The sequence below is a fragment of the Aspergillus foveolatus genome (assembly GCF_047715535.1).
Source record: "Aspergillus foveolatus strain CBS 279.81 unplaced genomic scaffold BDW70scaffold_37, whole genome shotgun sequence".
NCBI lineage: Eukaryota > Fungi > Ascomycota > Eurotiomycetes > Eurotiales > Aspergillaceae > Aspergillus > Aspergillus foveolatus.
Window position 1 is genome coordinate 143,650 of NW_027396101.1, and position 19,854 is coordinate 163,503.

The following is a 19,854-nucleotide window of genomic DNA, read 5'->3' on the forward strand; positions in this document are numbered from 1 at the left end:
CACTACGAACGGGCTTGGAGTGGCTGATGCGGGAGCTCCAACTCAAGCCTCCAATAATCAGTCGCAACAGAAATATCGCATTAGCTTTCTGCCTGGTGGGATCATTTTCGCTAATCGCCAGGTTTCAAGAATTATCAACGCATACTCCAGCCCTTCTAGTTGTTTCAACCTCGCCCATCCGCATTCTTCTACTTGCCAGCACAATGTCAGAGACAGAGAAGACAGTATGCCTGAAACCCCTCTCCCCGTTATTGTTTGAGGACGAGCCGCTCATGACAACCCAGGCTAGTAAACCAGCAGCTGGGCCAAATAGCCCAAGTCCGGAGTCACCAACAACTGCGCGCCCGCTAGATTTCGACGATGAAGTACAGGAGACCGGCGTCACCTATGCATCCTCCGCTTCAGCCCAACAGACCAGCACGGAGACAGCCCCACCAAAACCACCTCGTCCTTTGTCTCCGCGACAACAAGCAGAGAATACTCTGAAAGAAGCGTTCCCCTCGGTGGAGGTGTCCGTTGTCAAGGCTGTTTTGGTGGCAAGCTCCTATGACGTGGAACGAGCTTTCCATGCTCTCCTCGGTTCGCGTGGTTGATTTTGGATTCTAGTGGCTAGGACTAACAACTCCTAGGGATGACGGACCCAAATGCAAGCTTGCAGGATGACTATGCCCCTCCGAAGCCCCCACGCCCATCTGCGACGCAAAGACAGTTGGAAGCTGATGAACTCTATGCTCGTCAACTTGCCGAACACTACAATCGACGTGCGCAGCCACCTCGTGGAGGGGATGAAGCCTATCGTCGGCAGAGGCATTTTGATGATGCAGCAGAGGAGAAAGAATACAACTTTTTCGACGGTGCGTATATTTTATGATCTTTTGTGTCCTTGTTTCCAGGCTAATATTGTTCAAGACGATCTTCCCGTGATTCGTGAAAATATTCGTAAAGGGTTCCTCGACACTCAGTCCAAGGTCAGCTCATGGGTTCAGAGCCTGAAGAAGAAGATCGATGGCGAGGAGGACGACGGGAATACACCGTCTGCACGTGCATACGGAGAGGAAAGCTATGGCCGATCACGGAGAAGTGGTGAGCTAGGTCGTCGCAGCGGTGACCGTGAGCGGTACGATGCAGATCCGCAAGTTCTGAGCGACGATTTTTCCGCCCTTGAACTAAAGGATTCAGAAGGTCGCGCTCACTAGTCCCCTTAAAATACTCCTCGGATTGACTAACAATGAACTGCAGCACCCCCAGCGCGTCCACCAAGACCGCTTGCGAATTCAACGTTGTATAAAGGCTCCTCGCCATCCCCAGACCGTCGCAAGGTGTCATTCCAGGAAGGCCCGCCTACAGAGATTGGCGATCTTTATGATGCTTCCGAACCAGCTAAGCGCCAATCCCCCGCGGGAGGGAGGTCGAGTAAATGGCAGCCTCTTGCGACTGTCGAGCCGTCTCCTATCGGAGAAAACGATCCATTCAGCTTAGGCGACAGCGATGACGAGAAAGACACCAAGGCTAAGGACCCAGTTGATACTGAAGCGCACAAAGTGAATGTTGGAGCTTCTAATGAAGAGCTCGGCTCAGCCTCTAAAGTCGGCGCAACATCAGAAAACGCCGGGAAATCTTCATAAGCCTTTAATCTCGTTGCTATACGCTTATAGCATTCTTTTCATAAGCGCGAGTTTGATGATATTATTTACTCTCAATTACCTTGCCCTGTATCCCTTAGGCGGTGTTTATGATACCAGAAACTGTTTCCACAGAGGCCCACAGCCTTAACTAGTTTATTAAGTGCTTAGCATCTAATTTGTGTTCTTATACAAGCGGTAACATACAAACAATCCAGAATCTATTATTGACTCAGGAACTAGGGTATCTTCAGAATTGGACGAAGTAATATACGAGCCGACCGCGCAGAAGAGAAACAGATGGATTATTTCACTCTGGAGACTCATTCGAAGCACGTAGAGCCAGTCCGGCTTCCGTCCTCAAGTCTTTGATAACAGTCTATATCATGAATGAAGTCTACTTAGTTCTGCGCAAAATGACCACGTTAGAGATTGAACTCACCGCAAGGGCATCAGGGTTGACTCCATTCTCGATCAAAGACACGCAAAGAGAGAGCTCTGTCCGATCCAGGTTCGTGTTCTGAGATACCAACGAAGCAATCAGTATGTGAATCAAGCTCAGCAGATGAGTAGACAGCCATGTTAAAGAATGGAGAGGTAAAACCCCATACAAGGAGAGTTGAGATCTCGTGAAGAATGTCGATGACTTCGCGGGCGGCCTGGCGTTTATCGTCGGATTGCGGGGGCATCTTGAAGGGCTGAAGACAGAGCCTTGGCTTCCCAGAGTGTATACTCTGTGTACTTTAGACTTGCGAATGGCTAGCGAGTAGCCAATATTTGTTGTTTTCGGTATTAATATGATAGTAACGGGTGCCACGACACCGTAGAGGTTTGTGGTAAGAAATAGTGGTAAAGACGGTACAGTAGGTATGGCATCTGTTACAATCGAGCGGAAAATCTCAACCGACAGCAATGCCCAACCACCTTTCTAATTCATCTTTGCACCGACTTCACCAGCAAGGCTGCCTTTCATAATTGCTTAATTGAGAATTCTTTGGATATAGGCACTACATACTCTAAAGTGACAAGAAACAGCCGCGTGCTGCTACGGGGCGCGTTAAATGTAGGTCCTGTCAGCCTGCTGAGAGTTCGAGAATGTTGGATTTGACCATATCGGACATCCATTCCTTGGGCAAGACCCAAGCCATTGAGATTCTCTCCCAGATCACGCGCATTGAGAAAAAGACATTCCCCGCAAGTGAGGTGTATCCATTTGGGGAGGAGCTCTGGCGCAAAAAGCCTAATACCAGGGTGCTCTATGTGACCCAAACACCGCAGGGGCCGTTGATCGCCTATGCCCTCTATGTTCGGCAAAAAGGGATTGCCTTCCTTCACAAGGTTTGTGTGGCAGAAGCGTTCCGCCAGAAGGGAGTTGGGATGCAGCTGATGAAGTACATACGAACTCGGTTGCAAAAGGAAGGTTGCCAATATGTTCATCTCTGGGTGGATAAGGGCAGATGGTCTGCACGGTCATTGTACATCCGTAATGGCTTTGAGGAACGTGAGCAGCTTACTGATTACTATGCACCGGGGAGGGATGGTATCAAAATGATCCTCGACCTCGGGCGTGGGATTTGAGAATATGCCCCTGCCACTCCTGCCCCTCCCCCTTGGTCTTGTCACTCGAGGGTCGCAAAAACCTGTGCTAGGGGAATTCCACCCTTATCAGATTCTGGGAACTTTGGGTTCATCCGCTCATTATTGGAAAGTTGCTCGGTCTTCTCTCATGGTTGGTCTAGGGTGGGTGTTGGCTCCTAGATGCATTCCTTGCAGATGTGTATTCCGCAACAACGTGAGCCCCATCGCGTCAGACCGTGTTCTCTGACCATTCCCATACCATCGTGACGTCAAACATATCCAGGCATGGCTCTTTTGAAGGCACGCGAAGCCTCGTGTGCTCCTGTATAGATTGCGCCCTTGGGTGCAAAAGCCCTTTGAGAATGTCCCCTAAGAGCAGCAAGAGCAGCACTTTTCTTACATGTGCCGTCTCCAAACCCATAGTCCAGTCTCTACGAACTGTCGGGCGTCATATGGGGCTTCTACGACCTCCGTTTCGTGGGATCCAGTGAACTTTTGCGTCTGGAACTATGGCGCTTCGCCTGTTCACCATCTTAAGCTTCCTCTTGTCGGCTGCAAGTGCTGCTGTATTCGCGAATTACCCTGTCAATGCGCAATTACCTCCTGTGGCCCGAATATCGAAGCCTTTTCATTTCGTCTTCTCACAGAGCACCTTTAGTGGAAGCGGTCCCCAGACGGTATACTCGCTCTCCAACGCTCCGTCATGGCTCACAGTGGATAATACATCCCGTACCTTGTCTGGAACTCCTCAGAGGGAAGATGCCGGGTCACCAGAGTTCGAACTTATAGCCACCGATCCGTCTGGGTCCGCCAGTATGCAAGTGACTCTTGTTGTGACCGACGACGACGGACCGAAAGTCGGCAAACCCATTGTACCGCAACTCCAAGCCATAGGGCCGACATCTTCTCCCTCTAACGTCATTGTACATTCTGGCGCTTCCTTTTCGATCTCTTTCGACCAGGAGGCTTTTTCCAACGCACGCCCCTCGACGGTATACTACGGGACTTCATACCCTGACAATGCTCCTTTACCCTCATGGATTCGATTCGACCAGTCAAACCTCCGCTTTTATGGTACAGCACCGAACATTGGGCCCCAAACTTTCAGTCTCAACTTAGTTGCTTCCGATGTAACCGGATTCAGCGCAGCTACCATAAGTTTTGAGCTGACAGTCAGTCCTCACATCCTCTCATTCAAACAAAGTGCTCAAACAATGTTTGTCACCGGTGGGAAGGCGCTTAAAAGTCCCCAGTTCATCAACACACTCTCTTTGGACGGGAATATACCAACGAGTGATGTCTTAATGGAGACCGTGATTGATGCTCCAGACTGGTTGGAAGTGGACAAGCAAACCTTATCGTTCAAAGGGAACCCTCCAGCGAATGGAAAAAACAGCAATGTGACAATAGCAGTAAAGGACATTTACCAGGACGTGGCCAAACTTGTCATTTCGTTGCAATATTCTGAATTCTTTCAGGAAGGATTCCGAGACGAATGTGATGCCATTATTGGGCAATATTTCACTTTTACATTCAACAGCACCGCTCTCACCGATGAATCTGCTGAGCTGGATGTCGATCTAGATAGACAGCTATCCTGGCTTCATTACAATCGTGACAACAAAACTCTCTATGGAGAAGTGCCATCGGATCTCCTCCCAAACACTTACAAAGTGCGGTTGACGGCCCGTAAAGGGACCGCAGAGGCCCACAAAACATTCATGATCAACACCGTGACTGAGGACGACTTGCACGAAGATGGTGCGTCCTCAGCTGATTCTAATGGTTACCATGCAGGCAAAGCTGGCATTATAGTGATGGCGATCTTCATACCACTCGGATGCACAGGGATCGCTCTGCTCCTGCTCTATTGCCGCCGCCGCAGGCAACGATGGACCAAAGATGAAGGCGGACCAGGGTTTGAAGAGAAATCACTCGCCCCAGGACCTTTTGGTCCAGAATTATCGCACTGCCAGCCGTTTGAGAAGACCACACCGGGAAACCCACCAGCCATTGGCACAGCTACATTGCCTGAATCAAAGCCTCCGAAATTGGAGCTAGAGCCATGGTGGAACGTTAGCAGCGAGATTAGAGATGGAGATCCACCAACAGCCTCAGGTAAAGAAAACACTTTCTCAAGCTCGAAGATCGATTGGGACTTCATTCCACTACGGGATCCTGAAGGGGATGAGAACAAATCTCCTGAAGAGCCTGCTCCCAAGACCCACCGGCTCTCTTTCCAGAGTAGCCCGCCGGTGCGTAGAGATGCCTCGAATCGTTCCGGCAGACGAGAGCCACTTAGGCAGATTCAGCCAAGAAGGTCTACGAAACGCAACTCGGCAGTATCGTCCAGATCCAAGAGGTGGTCCAAGCGGTCGAGTGGTATCTCTTCTATCTCTGCGGGCCTCCCAGTAAGGCTTAGCGGCGCAGGTCACGGAGCGGGTGGTTTTGGGCCGCCAGGACATGGGTTCGTGAAGCTTCCCTGGCAAAATACGCAGACATCCCTGCAAAGTGAGGAGAGCAGCCTAGGAAATCTGGCTCCGCTGTTCCCTCGTCCCCCTGCCCGCACAGGGGACAGTCAAGACCACACGAAGAGGATGAGTGTGCGCACTGTGGATCGTGATAGCTCGACGCTTTCTGATTCCGATTCGTTAGAAGCATTTGTTCAAGGCCGCGCAAGAAGCCGTCACTCATCCAATCCCTTCATTGCTGGCCCGATAAGCCGTCGAGTTTCATCCAAGACCCGTGCCCTGCAACGAGCACGAAGCAATGCTAGCCGCGCGGATACTGTCAATACAACCATGGACAATGATGACTATCAACGTCGAGAGCGCCCCTGGTCCCTGGCAATGTCAGGTTCCGTGTATACTGATGACTACCGTCATTCCGCATATCTCAGCTCCTTGTCGGAAGAGTCACCGCGCATGCAGCCACTAAATGCTCTACCAAGTCAATCAAGCCTTGCACAACACTACTCGAAGATCATCTCACCGCTTCCCCGTTACTTCAGCGAGCTGAGTTTGAATAATATCAGACACGATGATACTGGAGGAGCATATGTTCCGGCCGATCAGCAGAATATTTCAGGTACCCGCCGTTGGTCTCGATCAAGCCCGTCGTTACAGAATTGGCGCCGGCTTCAAAAAAGCCCTTCAGCGTCGTCTTTCCCGTACGACACAAGGACTCGCCGCGTGAGTTTAATGCAAACGGCTGACCAGGACTCGAACTCTCAGCGCGGCTTTCAGAGGGAACCCACAGGAAGCGTGTTGAGCGATATAGCTTTCGTTTAGTGCTGGATGGTCTGCCGTTTCTTATCAGGTTGAGATACCATTTCGTTCTGTTTAGGGGGTGTTCAGTGTTCATATTGTGTAACTAGTATAAATGCAATCAATATTTGAGAAAAAGCTCGTCGATTCAGCTGCTCGAACACCGTCTTCCATAATCGGGTGGCCAATGTGGATGAAAGAACCCCGTTTCAGCTGGGCTCTTAGGTCTTACCCAGACATCCTAAGCGACGGCGATGATTGGCTCAGCAAGTTCCTTCTCGACCGCAGGATGGTGTGATTGACAGATTTTTTCAGACCAGCACTGGTACTGGAGTGGCTTGACAGGCTGCAATCCAGGCTGCGCATCTCAATTCAATGTATGGTTTCAATGTATTATTATCAGGGCCAACCCTGCTGAAGGTCATGTGGAGTCAGCAGCGCTAAGCGTATCCGTCGGACTTTCATCATCGCCCGGCAGCACGCGACTGGAAATTTTGCACTCGGGCATGTTCTTCATTCTTGGTTGCGTGAGATTTCTTCTCAGGACGCCGTTGACATTGGACTCGAGATTCTCTGATACGATATCTAACTCAATTGTAGACGGGGATCTTGCGGCGGCTGGTATCTCTCCCGAGTACTCCGTACCTATCCTGTAATTATACCTACATTTGGCTACCTAGTGGCACCGAGATTCCAGCGCCAGGATGATAATTGGCATCAAATATCCGGGAGTTTAGGATTTACTCTTCATAAAAACGATTTAAAAACATGGACTGGGGGTGGTGATATGATTTCATTAACAGTTCCCCACTTGAGCATCATCCCTCAAGAACGCTTTTCAAAGAGCTGGCCTGGTCTGGTTCTCACTTCTGGGACTGTCCCGCACGCCGCCTATCAATTCTGCCCTCTTGCCCTCCTACTCTCCCACCTGATTCTTGCTCTCTCCCTCCCCCTCTCCTCTTGCCCATATTTCTTTCATTCAAACTCCTGCAGGGTCTCTGTGAATCTGGCTCTTCTTCTTCTTTTTTTTTTTTCCGAAGTTAATTGTCGCCTGCTGAAAATCATGGGCCAGACTCTGTCAGAGCCTGTTGTCGATAAGGTGGGTGAAAAGCGACTGAATCAAGTTCGCTGCCTTGAGACCCCTCTGTTTCCATTCTCCCCACACTGCAAGCCATTCCGGACGCGATTTCAAATATTACTTCCTATCTCGCTTTCGCTGTCGAACTTTCTAATATACTGCTGTTTGGCATCTCGCTTTTTTTGCCTCGAGTTGAACGGGCCATTCTGCGTGATCGTCATCATTTTACTTGTGCTTTTCCCTTCGCTGGAGCGGTTCCAGATTTGTGCCTCATTTCTGCGGGGACTCCATTCAAGCAAGAAGAAAAGCTTTCCTCTCTACGATTCAACACGCTTTTTTTTTTTTTTCTGTTTTCATTTACAGGAAACCTAATACTTGGATCTCTTTGCGTGCCTTGCTAACATTATTTGATCCGTCCAGACTTCCTCAGAAGGTCAAGATGAGTGCTGTATATATGGCGTCTCTGCCATGCAGGGCTGGCGCATCAGCATGGAAGATGCCCATGCTGCCGTTCTAGATCTCCAAGCGAAACAATCAGGCTCTAACGACCAACCGACCGATCCCGACAAGCGCCTTGCTTTCTTCGGAGTATACGATGGCCATGGTGGAGACAAAGTTGCTCTGTTCGCGGGGGAGAATGTCCATAAGATTGTCGCGAAGCAGGAGACCTTTTCAAAAGGCGATATTGAGCAGGCCCTGAAGGATGGATTTCTCGCTACTGATCGGGCTATCCTAGAAGGTTTGTGAACTGTTATCCTGGGAGAGTCTTGCGCTCGTCTCGTGCTTTTGGGCTCCTGTCTGATTCAATTAGATCCCAAGTATGAGGAGGAAGTTTCCGGCTGCACTGCCGCTGTCAGTATCATCTCGAAGAAAAAGATCTGGGTGGTAAGTTTCGGCTCTACCGGATAAGGGGAACCTGGGCGATAACAATCCCCGCAGGCAAATGCAGGTGATTCACGTTCCGTTCTGGGTGTCAAGGGTCGTGCAAAGCCTCTCTCGTTTGACCACAAGCCACAGAATGAAGGTTTGTGACTAGTTTCTGTTGAAATGTCCCACATTCTGATGAATGGGTGTATAGGCGAGAAGGCTCGTATAAGCGCTGCGGGCGGCTTCGTTGACTTTGGCCGAGTTAACGGCAACCTCGCCCTGTCGCGTGCCATTGGAGATTTTGAGTTCAAGAAGAGCCCCGAACTATCGCCTGAACAGCAGATCGTTACTGCCTACCCAGACGTTACGGTCCACGAGCTCACGGAGGACGATGAATTCTTAGTAATCGCTTGCGATGGTGGGGTTTCCCCCTCAACCTTGCCGCTTTGTTCCACAATCTGATATAGTGAACAGGAATCTGGGATTGCCAGTCTTCCCAGGCCGTGGTCGAATTCGTTCGCCGCGGTATCGCGGCCAAGCAGGATCTCTACCGGATTTGTGAAAACATGATGGACAACTGTCTCGCTTCCAATAGTGAGACCGGCGGAGTTGGCTGTGACAACATGACAATGGTCATTATAGGTCTCCTCAATGGAAAAACTAAGGAAGAGTGGTACAACCAGATCGCGGAGCGGGTTGCTAACGGCGACGGCCCTTGTGCTCCGCCCGAGTACGGCAAGTCTCTCGAGGAACCCACGGCCTCCAATCCCTACTGACTGAACCGTGGGGGGTGCAGCTGAATTCCGAGGACCTGGAATCCATAACCATTTTGAAGAGAACCCGGACGAGTACGAGATCGACCACGATCGCTCCCGCCCATTCAACGTGCGTTCTGGTAGAATAATTCTTTTGGGAGATGGCAGCACGTTAATTCCAGGAAAACAGAATGACGAGGAACTCTTTGACCAAACCGGGGAGGAGAATCACCCAGACCAAGTGCAACGTCAGAATACCGACACAGAAAGAAATGACCGTGAAGGGACGCCTGGGCCTCAGTCCGCGACTCCTCAGACGAACACGTCCGCTTCGGATGGCTCAGAGCCTTCTAACACACCGCAGAAACCCGCGTCTTCGTAGCTTCGTCATGAGATTTACGCCTGATTCCCTTCATTTTGGTTCCTGAAACGACTCGTGATTTCACGACACACACCCGCCGCCCGTTCTCCACGCCCGGTGCCGAAGCCTAACGATTCTGCCCTCCATACGGTCCCTCATTGATTTTCTGTTTCTCACGATTTGAAGGCGCTTTGGTGCTCGTGACCGAGGGAAGATGCGAAAGAGACGGACCATATCATCCCCTTCTATCTCTTGTTTTTATCCCATCTTCTTACTTTTTACGAGCTCATCCAGATCAAATCACGTTCGTGTTACTCCAGGATGGATATCTTTGAGAATTCGCCGAATGGGTGGAGGCATCTTCTTTCCCTGTCATCTTTCTTCTCTATGTTTGCACGTGCCGCAAGCGGCAGGCCTCACGAGAGTACGTTTGTTTCATGTCTCGACATAAGATACCGCAACAACCACTATTGACGAACTTTATAACTTCCATGATTCCATTCACGTTTGACATTTTCCACATTCCTCGCCTCCAGTTCGTCTTTACTCGATATGGCTCTTTCCATTGTCCGCGACCGCCAGGATTGTTCCTTTGCGGCCAGTTCACGAGCTCGCAGTGGCTTGGAAGGGTTAAGGGCATATTTACCATTTTGCACTTCTGTCGGCGAAAGGAGTTCTAGGAACGTGATGGTGGACTGTGGTTTCTCACCGTATGCAGATAGAATCTGTTGTAAATATCTGGCCTCATTCCTTGCTCTAAATTTACCCGGAGCCTCTTGCAGCTTCCAAGCATCGGCGCAAACTTGGGCTTCCAGCTAGTATTTGGGTTCGACTGGTATTACCAATATTACACTTGACTGGCTTCATACTATACTGTGATAGGTAATCTATTTCAATACATGTCTTACCACCACGTGCCTGTTACTGCTTTGGTGATTCGAATTTTTTTCTGCCCCTTTTTAGAAAATTAGGGAAGACACTGATATCGAAAAGCTTTTTTTCTTTCTTCCTGCTGTTTCTCAATGTTATTCGATATCCTCCATCGCCGCTGAACTAGATTGCGACTGTTTTTCCCTGAACCGGAAGACGAGCCGGCAAACGCGAGCAGCTCCAGCGGCTCCCGTCACTCTTCTTTTACGTTCCGTCATCTTCACCAGCTATCCCCCCACGCTTCGACCAACTCACGCCTTCCTTCGGGCCTCCCTCGTTCTCCAATTACCCTCCTTAAACACTCCTATATCCCGCTACCTACTGACAGAAGTTGAGCAGTGCTCCCTCAGTCCAACACCATGTCTTCTCCGCTCTCCAACAGCAAACGTAAGCGCGCCGACTCCCAACACTTGTCCACAGCAGATATCGCTAAATCATCAACTACCGATCTCTTGCAACCATCGTCACGCGATGCTTCCGGTGAAGAGGGAGACGAGTCGACTGGCCCAATAATTTCTCCGGTCAAGACTTCGAACAACCCGCCTCCGAAACGGGCGCGGAAGGCTTCCGTGAGCGAAGGACAAAATGGTGATGCGGGAAAGGACACTTCAATTAGCAAGGAGGATCCCGGCGAGCCATCCGAAACCACACCGGCCAGTAGTGACATCGAAACACACACCAAAGCTCGGCCTGGATTGCACGTAAATACGAAGCCCGATGAAGAGTTGATGAAACCACCAGTGCTAGGCAAACTGCAGGATCCTGCTGGTGGATATAAAACCAATCCGCCACCTGTGGGCCGTCCGGTGCGAGTATATGCAGACGGCGTCTTTGATTTGTTTCACGTGGGGTGCGTATATGGCCTAGCATTTTGACTTGGGATAAGTCGGCTCCATTGGCACATGCTAATTCGTTTTCGACAGTCATATGCGACAGCTTGAGCAAGCTAAGAAGGCTTTCCCTGACGTTTACCTTATAGTCGGTGTGACCGGAGATAAGGAGACCCATGAGCGGAAAGGTCTTACAGTTCTAAGCGGCGCAGAGCGAGCCGAGAGTGTCCGTCACTGCAAATGGGTTGACGAGGTTTTCCCAAACTGCCCGTGGATTGTTACTCCGGAATTCATGGAAGAGCATAAGATTGACTATGTTGCGCACGACGACTTGCCGTACGGGGCCGCGGAGGGAGACGATATATATGCCCCTATCAAGGCCCAAGGAAAGTTCCTGGTTACTCAGCGGACGGAAGGCGTGAGTACCACGGGTGTTATTACAAGGTCTGTTTGTCTTCGTCCACCCGTAATTTCCGTACTGACGTTTGTAGAATTGTTCGCGACTACGACCGCTACATCTCTCGACAATTCAAACGTGGTGCATCGAGACAGGAACTAAATGTTTCATGGCTGAAGAAGAACGAACTGGAGATCAAGCGACACGTGTCAGAGCTCCGCGACAGCATCATGACCAATTGGACGAACACTGGCCAGGAACTGAGTCGAGAGCTGCGCCAACTGTGGAACTCCAGACCTAATAGTCCAGCTCCTAGCACGAGGACCAGTATGGACTGGGGAAGCTCGCGCGGGGTTGTTAGTCCTACAGCTGGTGGTAAGTCACATGTCTCTCGCGTGGAAGCACTGGGTCGCACGGAAAGTATCACTGGGAGGGAGCCGGATTTCGCCACAGGCTATAGCTTAGGGTTAATCGGGGGCGTCAGGGCATGGGTATGTTTTCTCGTATGCGCTCTAGTCACCCAGCGCCATTAACATATAACAGATGCGCAGTCGTCGATCTCTTCTAGAAAGCCGAGGCCAGTCACCGGCCAGTGAAGAAGAACACGAGTCTGAACTGGAACGCAGCAACGGTGAGGGACCTGCCGAACCTAAGCGGTAAACTGGCAGTCCACCTGAATGTGTCGAACCGGCGAGGTTCCATTCATGATCTTCATCTTCGAGGCAATCTTAGGTCATATCGGCACATAAGACAAGCGCTCTGGTACCACTCATGGTAACCCAGGGCTTATCTTTCTTTCATCTCCGTTTATATCCAACATCCTCTCGATTAATAATACGGATGTCCAGACTGGCCGGGGAACCATATTCTTGATATTCAACTGCATGAAACCGACATTTGCATCTCTGTACAACACTCAAAGGACAAGCATGAGGGGAAACAGCACGAGCGGAAATTCTGATTCCATGAATTTGATATTAGTATATGCGTGCATGGGATTCGGACGAAATTGAAGGCTCACCTTTCCGTCCGTGTTTTCATCCTCGTATCGATTATTACTTTATGCTGGGAAACATGGCTATTTGTAGAGAAAGATAATAGTAATAGATCGGAATGTTATCTTCAGCATAGAGTTATATGTCGTGAATTATAAGTCGATGCTAGAAGGGTCGCTACGATTTCAATATGGGTTGAAATATTATGATCAGTAACATGAGTATCGGAATGAGGGAAAGGAAAGAAACATTAGTGCTTGGCTCGAATATGAACAAACTATGTGCTTTCCTGTCTGTTCTAAGCCGAGTGCCCCTGTCAGTCTAGATGCATGAACGTAGTCCAGAGTAAGCCCAAGCTCCAAGCTATTGATAAAACCTCACTAAGTAGGGTGCTCAACGAAAATCACAGGGTATCAATAATAAATAAGAGTCCAACACAAATTCCATGCATGACAGCGGTCATCATCGCCATCAAGCAGCAGTAATAGCCAACCTCGGCCTAATCCCCCGTTGATCCTCTCTTTCCATCTCCATCTCAGCAGCACACCGTCTTAGCAACTCCAATTGCATTGACAAGTCCTGCACCTCTACCCCAGGTAGAAGAGGCAACTCTGCCTCCCGTGGCGAACACATAACCGCGCGCAAATGGTCCCTTAGTGTCACGGCATCGCGTACCAAACTGCCCTCGAGAAAGTGCTTCGCAGCGGCATCGCATTTCGCTGTGATTCCTAGCTCGAAGGACGTCAGGCCTCTGACACACAGCAAGGGCGCAACCCAGGGCTCAGCGATGGAGAGACGAAGCCTGCTCCCTCCAATCAGCCCTCCTCCGCCATTTTCATTTCCATTGCCTGGGCCAGCGTTCGCACCAGCATTAGCAGCCGCAAACGAACCCAGATCAACACTAAGAGCCAACTCCTCTAATCCGGCTAAAGCTGCAACCCGATTCCAAAACAAAGTCCAAAGTCGGTCGTTATGTGTGTGTGAGTAGATCGAGCTCTTATGTTCCTCGCCTGCCATGGGTTGCCAGACTGGCGTCCATTGGATCGTCAACTTCTTGATCGTCGCGAGATGCTCGGACGAAATGGACAGGCTGAAGGCGATGAATGTCGTCAGGTCGTCCACATCGAAGGTCGAGTTCTTGTAGAGGATTGACGATGCTTCGGCATAGATGGACCGGCAAGTACGGAGGAGGGCCGTGGACGAGTTACTTAGGGTGGATGGCAATGACGGGTGGGTATGTGGATAGAGCATATTGCTGCTGGCATTGTCTGCTAGTGAAGCAGACGCTGCAGAAGAAGAAAAAGAAGAAGCAGAAGCAGTTAGACCGTTCGCGCGCCACCTCGCCGGCGTAACGGGGCAACAGCGCCGATTCTTATCCAAACTGGAGGTGGTATTCCTGCAGCGTACATGCCGAATCTTATCCTTCACCTGGACAAGATGGACAACCTGGTCGCCAAAGGCGTACTCGTAGATCATGAGCCGGATTTCAAGGGGCAGTTTCGTGATGAAGGCGCTTGCTGACTGAGGGTTCATTGGATGCGTTTTGGAGAAAGGGTCGACGGGGGAAGACGGCGCAGAGGAGGCATTATTGAGCGAGAGCGGTGCGCAGATTTGCCGGGCTTGAATCAGGTCCCGGATTGTTTCTTTCCAGCGGTGGCCGGTTGAATAGTAATGGAAAATAGAGTAAGGATCGCGAAGGATCCAGGCGTCGAAATGGCGCATTGTAATAATGGTCAGTAGTGAGTCTATCGATCTATGCAGACAATGTATAAAGATCTGAAGAGATGGTTAACAAAGAAAAAATGATTGATAAAAGGGCAATCAAATGATAACAAGCCATCTATATGGACTCAGCTTCGTCGTTCCTTTATATACCTCCCCACATACCTTACCACCCAGTCTCGCTCTTAAGGCAAGGTGATAGCTCCACCCACGCTCCATTTTCTTCATCTCAATCTGTTTAGAGCCTTAAGGTTCAGGGACACACTAACCTCTTCCATCAATGGCTGAAAGCCACATAATGCCACCCAGCGCGTTATGCGTTTCATCCCGGATAGCTCGCGCTCGATCATTGGTGCACCGGTCACCCTCGGGCCAATCCAGCAGTGTGATTCGGGAGACTTCGGTGGCTTAAGTGCAACATATGACGTTAAGCTGCAGGGTGGCTGCGGGCGGTGATGCGGGCTGGTGCCAATGATCGACCGGGCGATGGGGCGTAGGAAGCTCGCTAACTGCAATTGAGCCTAGCTCAGGCCCGGCGGACTTGGCCCGCCGTATAGAATTGCGGCTAGGCTGGAAGAAGCCTAGAGCAGTGGAGCTTAGCTATTCGCGATTTCGTCTGCTCTGACCACCACTCTTCTCTGCTGTAGAGGCTTAATAGTGTACCTGCAAAACCTCAATTCAAACAGTTATTCACATCATATTGCGTCAAGTCTTTTTTATCATGTCTATCGTATCGCTCGTAATCAACAACTAGGTATCTAGGTGTAGAAATATACATACTATACTGAAGCTGACACTCTTCCTTCGGAGTACTGTCCTGCGAGCAAATGCCTCAACCCGCCACCTCGCTTACCTCGAGTGCACGACGTGCGCTAGCTCGCTGCACTCCACTCCTCTTTTTTTTCCCTCTTTTTTGCTGCGTGCAAATGGTGCGACTTCCCAAGCTCTGCGTTTCTGTCTAGATAAGTCAAAGTTCGTGCGGTATGGTTGTCCAAGCCGAGCTCGAACCCACTTCGGTATTTTAGCGTGTAATCTCCCCCGCGCTCTCCTCACTTTCGGATGTATGTGCTGGCGCTGGAGAATCTCGCGCGGTGGCCACATAGAGGGCACTGCAGAGGATCAACGCGGATCCGATCCAACTGACAGCCGACAACGTACTCCCCCAGACAGCGGCATCATAAAACAGCGCGAACAGCATCTGGGTGTAGAGCATGGTGGTAGCTTTTGTTCCAGATGAAGAGCGGGCGGGTTTGATTGTTTCTGACTTTGAAGCATTATCCGCTTCGTTGAACTGCTGATGAAGCGCAGACGTATCGCGAACTCGGGGTGGGGGAGGTACATATGATAGCCCGGCAGTTAGAAGAAACTGCAGCAGGAATCCGCAGACACCGAGCAGAATGAGCAGAGTCCATTCCAGCGGCGTCCCGGGCAGTTCTAAGGATATTGAAGGAAGGAACACGATTGCAATGGCAGAAACAACTGTCGTCACCAGTGAAAAGTATGTGACCGAAACCAGCGGGTGACACCGCTGTCCGATCATTCGGATTGATGCGTATGCGGACGAGGCACCGAGGACCCCTATCATTCCCATAGTCACTGCCATTACGCGATGGCCTTGGTCTGCTTCGCCAGGATGATCCATCTTTCTTTCGATAGACTCCGCACTATCGTCAGCGGCAGGCTGCAAGAAAGCAAAGGGCCGTGCAATCAAAACGACGCCTATCAACGAGATGAATCCAGCTAACTGCTGCTTACGGGTGAAAATCTCGCCGGGAAGGAAATGGGAGCAAGCATAGCAGCTTAGAATTGGCGCGAGAAAGGTCAACACCGTCGCCTCGGAAAGTGGCAGATACTGGACAGAATAATATAGCCCGTACACGCCGACGAAGCCACTGATCGCGCGGCAGAGAAGGAGAGGGAAAGTGGAGCGGTTACCAAACGGCTGCGGCACTTTCGCATACCACATGTACAGGTAGCTCGCTGTAACAGTGATCGACATACGGGCGAAAAGAATCTACAGAAGTTAGTTTTCTGCGCACTCAAGACTACCGCCCAACAATCTGTATTCCACGCCACCAAAGACGTACCTGAAACGGCTTGAATCCCTCGCCATTCCTCCCATTCAGCTCCAGCTCCTTGGTCATGCAGTTCATGGACGCTCCAAAGAACTGCGACATTAGTACCAAGATCATCCCCTTGCCCTGGAGCCAGATATTCGTGGCGGTGTCGTGCACCCTCTCCGTCCATGGCAATGAAGGCGCCGGTGGCTGTGGTGAAGCCAGAGGTAAAGGTGACGGCGACCTTACTCCATTTCCAGCTTGCAGCAACGGTGTCCGTTCCCCAGTCTCAGGACGGGGCGACCCAAGTGTCGATGCTGTCATTACTGTCGGATTCGAGAGAAAGTACGAGTTCGAGAGAAAGAGCTTGATGAAAGTAGAATTTGTTGTTGCTTTGGTAGCGCTACTATAAGCAGGCAACATTCGAATTATAGGTAGATTGCAGCAAAAGAAGCAAGTCGCGACTCGTTATTTCGTAGACTCATCAGTTTTGAATACAAGTGATCCGTAGAAGCTGATAGTCAAAAACAAATAACAATCACACAAATCCCCTTGACCTTTGTCGTATGGATTAGATACAATAAACAAGGGAGAAGAAAAAATTTGGAGAACGCTTTTACTGCGGCTAAAAAATAGTCGAGGGTGTTCGGTCAAACTCCGGTTCGCGGAGGCGAAGATGGCTTATTCAATTACTCTGTGCTCCTAGGTCGCGTGAACTCGATTATTACTTGGTAATGGACACAGTAATAAACACAGATTTCTCAGTCGGTCCCTATGTCGATTCTTTGCATCAAATGGGCATGTGTCTTGCAACTTGCGCCTTCTTCGACTTGGAATTCCTTGGCTGTGATGTGGACAGCGGAGAAACCTTTGAACTTTAGGATTTGATAGAGGTTAAATGCTAAGGCTAAGATAAGCCAGATCACTGATCACCACGCAGGCGATCAGCTAGGGAAGTAGCGCTATCGTAGTTGAACTGCACCCGATGACTCTTCTATACTTATATGTGTGCAAATCTTCTACATGAAAGTAAAGGTATCACCACCCTTCTCGCGCAACATATTTCCCACCCTCTTCGTTCCAACAATGCGCTCCAGCTTCAGCGCATCGTACTTGGAGAACAACGCGCGAACTCCTCCCTCAGCAGCCTCAACAACGCCAGCCGGGTCCAGGCCTAGGAAACCTACAATCTCGCCCCAGAAGACCGGGTTATCGGGCATACCGTACATAATGATCCGCTTGACCCCACGAATCCGGAAACGGCGGAAATGATGCAGTCGTTCGGTGTAGAGCAACACCGACTGCCGGCCAGTCATGAAATAAGACCGTGCGCGGCTGATTTCCCGGGGTTCGGTGTATTCGGATATCGCGCCAAAGGAGACGTTGGTTGTTTGCTGGGATGTGGCAAAGTAGTTGCGCAGCCGGACGAAATCGAGGTAGGACGGAATAAAGATAAGAGTGCCCCCTGCGCTGGCTTTGTTGCGGCTGGTAGTGATGTTGCGTACTAGAGTGGACAGAATGGTGGTGGTGAAGTGCTTGAATCGAGCATCTGGGTCTTTGGTTGGTGAGAGGCAGTCGAAGCGGGTGAAGGTTTGCTTCACGGGAACAGGGAGCGGCAGCTCTGCAATGGCTCCGTTATGGATAGGGTTTAATTTAACCTTCCCAAAGACATTGTGCATGTGTGTCGAGAAGACGGAGTTGATCTCGGGGGTTATGAAGGAGGAAAGCAGGATCAGCTGTCGGACATATCGTGCATTGTTGTCCAAATACCATGTTCGAACGCGACTGAAGTCGCAGCCGTGAGCTTCCTTCGGCTGAAGATTGAGATGTTTCAAGATGTAGGAAACATGGTCCCAGTTCTGCATAAGTAGTGCATCGGTATGGTCAACGATAACCACTTCGACGGAGGATAAGAAATCGTGGTCTCGTTTTTTGACACTGCAAAAGTCAGTAACCAACTGAATACTTGTACTAGGAGACGTACTCTGCCTGATCCATGATGGTTCGCAGGCCCAGCGGACTGGCAAGGATCAGGTCCGAGGTATAGAATTGAGTAAAGAACTTGAGTGTCTTTCGTGTAAACTTGAGACCGATTCGGAACATATCGTCATCATTCCCGCCAAAAAGCTCACGGAAATCCTGCGGTTTATCCGCCCAGGACGGGTCATCTGATGCAGAAAAGGCGTCAATGAACCGTTTCTTGTTCTCTTGCTGTTCAGGCTGGAAGAACCGCGTAATAGATTCGACCACCCGGACACAGGCCTGCCTCGTTGGCAGGAGGTACAGAACTTTCGGTCTGGTGAAGCCTTGGTCGCGCAGCTCGAGGTCGGCATCTTGCTCCTTCGCCACACGAGCATTGTTCTTGAGTACACGATCCCGCGTCTTGAGTACATGGTTCGTAGCGTGCACCGCTAGCAGGTCTCTCATGTCGGCAGATTCTGACGTCGTTCGAGCGCCGTATAGGACATCCTGGTAGTCGAAGATGTAGGGAGATACCTGTTGGGCGTTTCCGCTGAGGCTTGGAATACGTTCGGTCACAGATGACCTGAGCTTTCTCTTGACCTGTCCTGTGTCAGCTAAGATGAACCGAAAATGGTTGAAGTAACTCACCTTCACACTTGACATGCTTTTCATCCCTGCGAGCAAAGGCACGTCATCTTGCCCACAGTCTGGAATTGAACGCCAGATCTTCAGTCCTCCAGGAAGCTCCTTCTTTGCATTTTTCCACTTATTCTCTGATGCAGCCTTGATCTTCTGAGACAGTTCGCTCTCATCTGGGCTAGAGAAGTGCGACTCGAAAGGGTCATTTTCTGCCAAGTCAGAATCTGATCCACTAGACAGAAGAATTTCACTTACCACTCTCCTCGTCGTCGCTATCTTCTTGTACGTCCCCATCGCCCTCTTCCAAGTCACCTTCTTCGTCCGGTTCCTGCTGCTGCAGCTCGGCGTCCAGGGGTTCCTCGCCTTCTTCAACGGCGGTCACTTCAACAGTATTTTTAACCTCCTCGGTACCCTCTTTATTTTGATGACTTGTTTTCCGCTTCTTGCGGGCCGGTCCTTTGCTGTCCGTATTCGCTTGCAGCAATTGAAGCAATTCATTGTACGGCTGTCCGGACTGTTCATCGCTTTCGTCGCTATCGGAGAGCACGTCATCGTCTAACCCTTCAGCCTGCACTCCATCTTCAATTTGCTCTTCAGGTTGGTCTTCCGCACCTGAAGAGCTCTCGGTCCTGAGTGAAGCTGTCAGATAGTGTATACTGGACAATCGTGGACCTCAACATACTCTACTTCGTCGACACGAGATGCGGTGAAGCCAGGGCCTTTTCGCCTCACAGGGCCTCTACCACGTCCTTTTTGACCGCCGCCCCTAAAAGGCATCTCTGTAATCTTATATTC

At 50.4% G+C, this 19,854-nt stretch overlaps 9 protein-coding genes across 9 annotated transcripts; 5 read left to right on the plus strand and 4 right to left on the minus strand.

Moving 5' to 3' along the window:
- Positions 1-203: 203 nt before the first annotated feature.
- BDW70DRAFT_151501 (CUE domain-containing protein) lies at positions 204-1,625 on the plus strand (the record flags this gene model as incomplete). The annotated part of the gene is made up of 5 exons (XM_073739301.1): positions 204-224; positions 285-579; positions 630-854; positions 910-1,182; positions 1,240-1,625. The coding sequence occupies 5 exons, from the start codon at positions 204-206 to the stop codon at positions 1,623-1,625; spliced, it is 1,200 nt and encodes a 399-aa protein (XP_073594413.1).
- Positions 1,626-1,932: 307 nt separating this feature from the next.
- Positions 1,933-2,311, minus strand: BDW70DRAFT_161499 (mitotic-spindle organizing protein 1; the record flags this gene model as incomplete). Its single annotated transcript, XM_073740986.1, has 3 exons — positions 1,933-2,001; positions 2,065-2,142; positions 2,234-2,311. The coding sequence occupies 3 exons, from the start codon at positions 2,309-2,311 to the stop codon at positions 1,933-1,935; spliced, it is 225 nt and encodes a 74-aa protein (XP_073594414.1).
- Positions 2,312-2,717: 406 nt separating this feature from the next.
- BDW70DRAFT_161500 (GNAT family N-acetyltransferase) lies at positions 2,718-3,200 on the plus strand (the record flags this gene model as incomplete). Its single annotated transcript, XM_073740987.1, has 1 exon — positions 2,718-3,200. One exon carries the CDS (start codon positions 2,718-2,720, stop codon positions 3,198-3,200), a length of 483 nt encoding a protein of 160 aa, XP_073594415.1.
- On the plus strand, positions 3,124-6,765 carry BDW70DRAFT_169264 (putative transmembrane glycoprotein). The gene has a single exon (XM_073742639.1). It carries the CDS (start codon positions 3,710-3,712, stop codon positions 6,488-6,490), a length of 2,781 nt encoding a protein of 926 aa, XP_073594416.1. The 5' UTR covers positions 3,124-3,709; the 3' UTR covers positions 6,491-6,765.
- A 764-nt stretch (positions 6,766-7,529) lies between these two features.
- On the plus strand, positions 7,530-9,548 carry BDW70DRAFT_151504 (PP2C family serine/threonine-protein phosphatase; the record flags this gene model as incomplete). The annotated part of the gene is made up of 8 exons (XM_073739302.1): positions 7,530-7,565; positions 7,965-8,283; positions 8,356-8,429; positions 8,484-8,568; positions 8,623-8,829; positions 8,886-9,146; positions 9,208-9,296; positions 9,357-9,548. 8 exons carry the CDS (start codon positions 7,530-7,532, stop codon positions 9,546-9,548), a joined length of 1,263 nt encoding a protein of 420 aa, XP_073594417.1.
- Positions 9,549-10,472: 924 nt separating this feature from the next.
- BDW70DRAFT_139586 (choline-phosphate cytidylyltransferase) lies at positions 10,473-12,816 on the plus strand. The gene is made up of 4 exons (XM_073737417.1): positions 10,473-11,307; positions 11,381-11,731; positions 11,779-12,175; positions 12,228-12,816. Exons 1-4 carry the CDS (start codon positions 10,817-10,819, stop codon positions 12,342-12,344), a joined length of 1,356 nt encoding a protein of 451 aa, XP_073594418.1. The 5' UTR covers positions 10,473-10,816; the 3' UTR covers positions 12,345-12,816.
- A 71-nt stretch (positions 12,817-12,887) lies between these two features.
- BDW70DRAFT_139587 (uncharacterized protein) lies at positions 12,888-14,506 on the minus strand. The gene has a single exon (XM_073737418.1). The coding sequence runs from the start codon at positions 14,399-14,401 to the stop codon at positions 13,151-13,153; it is 1,251 nt and encodes a 416-aa protein (XP_073594419.1). The 5' UTR covers positions 14,402-14,506; the 3' UTR covers positions 12,888-13,150.
- Positions 14,507-15,422: 916 nt separating this feature from the next.
- BDW70DRAFT_161505 (DMT family transporter) lies at positions 15,423-16,782 on the minus strand (the record flags this gene model as incomplete). The annotated part of the gene is made up of 2 exons (XM_073740988.1): positions 15,423-16,415; positions 16,489-16,782. The coding sequence occupies 2 exons, from the start codon at positions 16,780-16,782 to the stop codon at positions 15,423-15,425; spliced, it is 1,287 nt and encodes a 428-aa protein (XP_073594420.1).
- Positions 16,783-17,477: 695 nt separating this feature from the next.
- BDW70DRAFT_161506 (U3 small nucleolar RNA-associated protein 25) lies at positions 17,478-19,836 on the minus strand (the record flags this gene model as incomplete). The annotated part of the gene is made up of 5 exons (XM_073740989.1): positions 17,478-18,396; positions 18,443-19,020; positions 19,069-19,268; positions 19,315-19,688; positions 19,742-19,836. The coding sequence occupies 5 exons, from the start codon at positions 19,834-19,836 to the stop codon at positions 17,478-17,480; spliced, it is 2,166 nt and encodes a 721-aa protein (XP_073594421.1).
- Positions 19,837-19,854: the final 18 nt, after the last annotated feature.

Coding starts and splice junctions, on each gene's coding strand:
- BDW70DRAFT_139586 (XM_073737417.1), top strand. CDS start 10,817: ATGTCTTCTCCGCTCTCCAACAGCAAACGTAAGCGCGCCGACTCCCAA. Junction 11,308..11,380: donor TTTGATTTGTTTCACGTGGG/GTGCGTATATGG, acceptor CGTTTTCGACAG/TCATATGCGACAGCTTGAGC. Junction 11,732..11,778: donor ACCACGGGTGTTATTACAAG/GTCTGTTTGTCT, acceptor TGACGTTTGTAG/AATTGTTCGCGACTACGACC.
- BDW70DRAFT_139587 (XM_073737418.1), bottom strand. CDS start 14,401: ATGCGCCATTTCGACGCCTGGATCCTTCGCGATCCTTACTCTATTTTC.
- BDW70DRAFT_169264 (XM_073742639.1), top strand. CDS start 3,710: ATGGCGCTTCGCCTGTTCACCATCTTAAGCTTCCTCTTGTCGGCTGCA.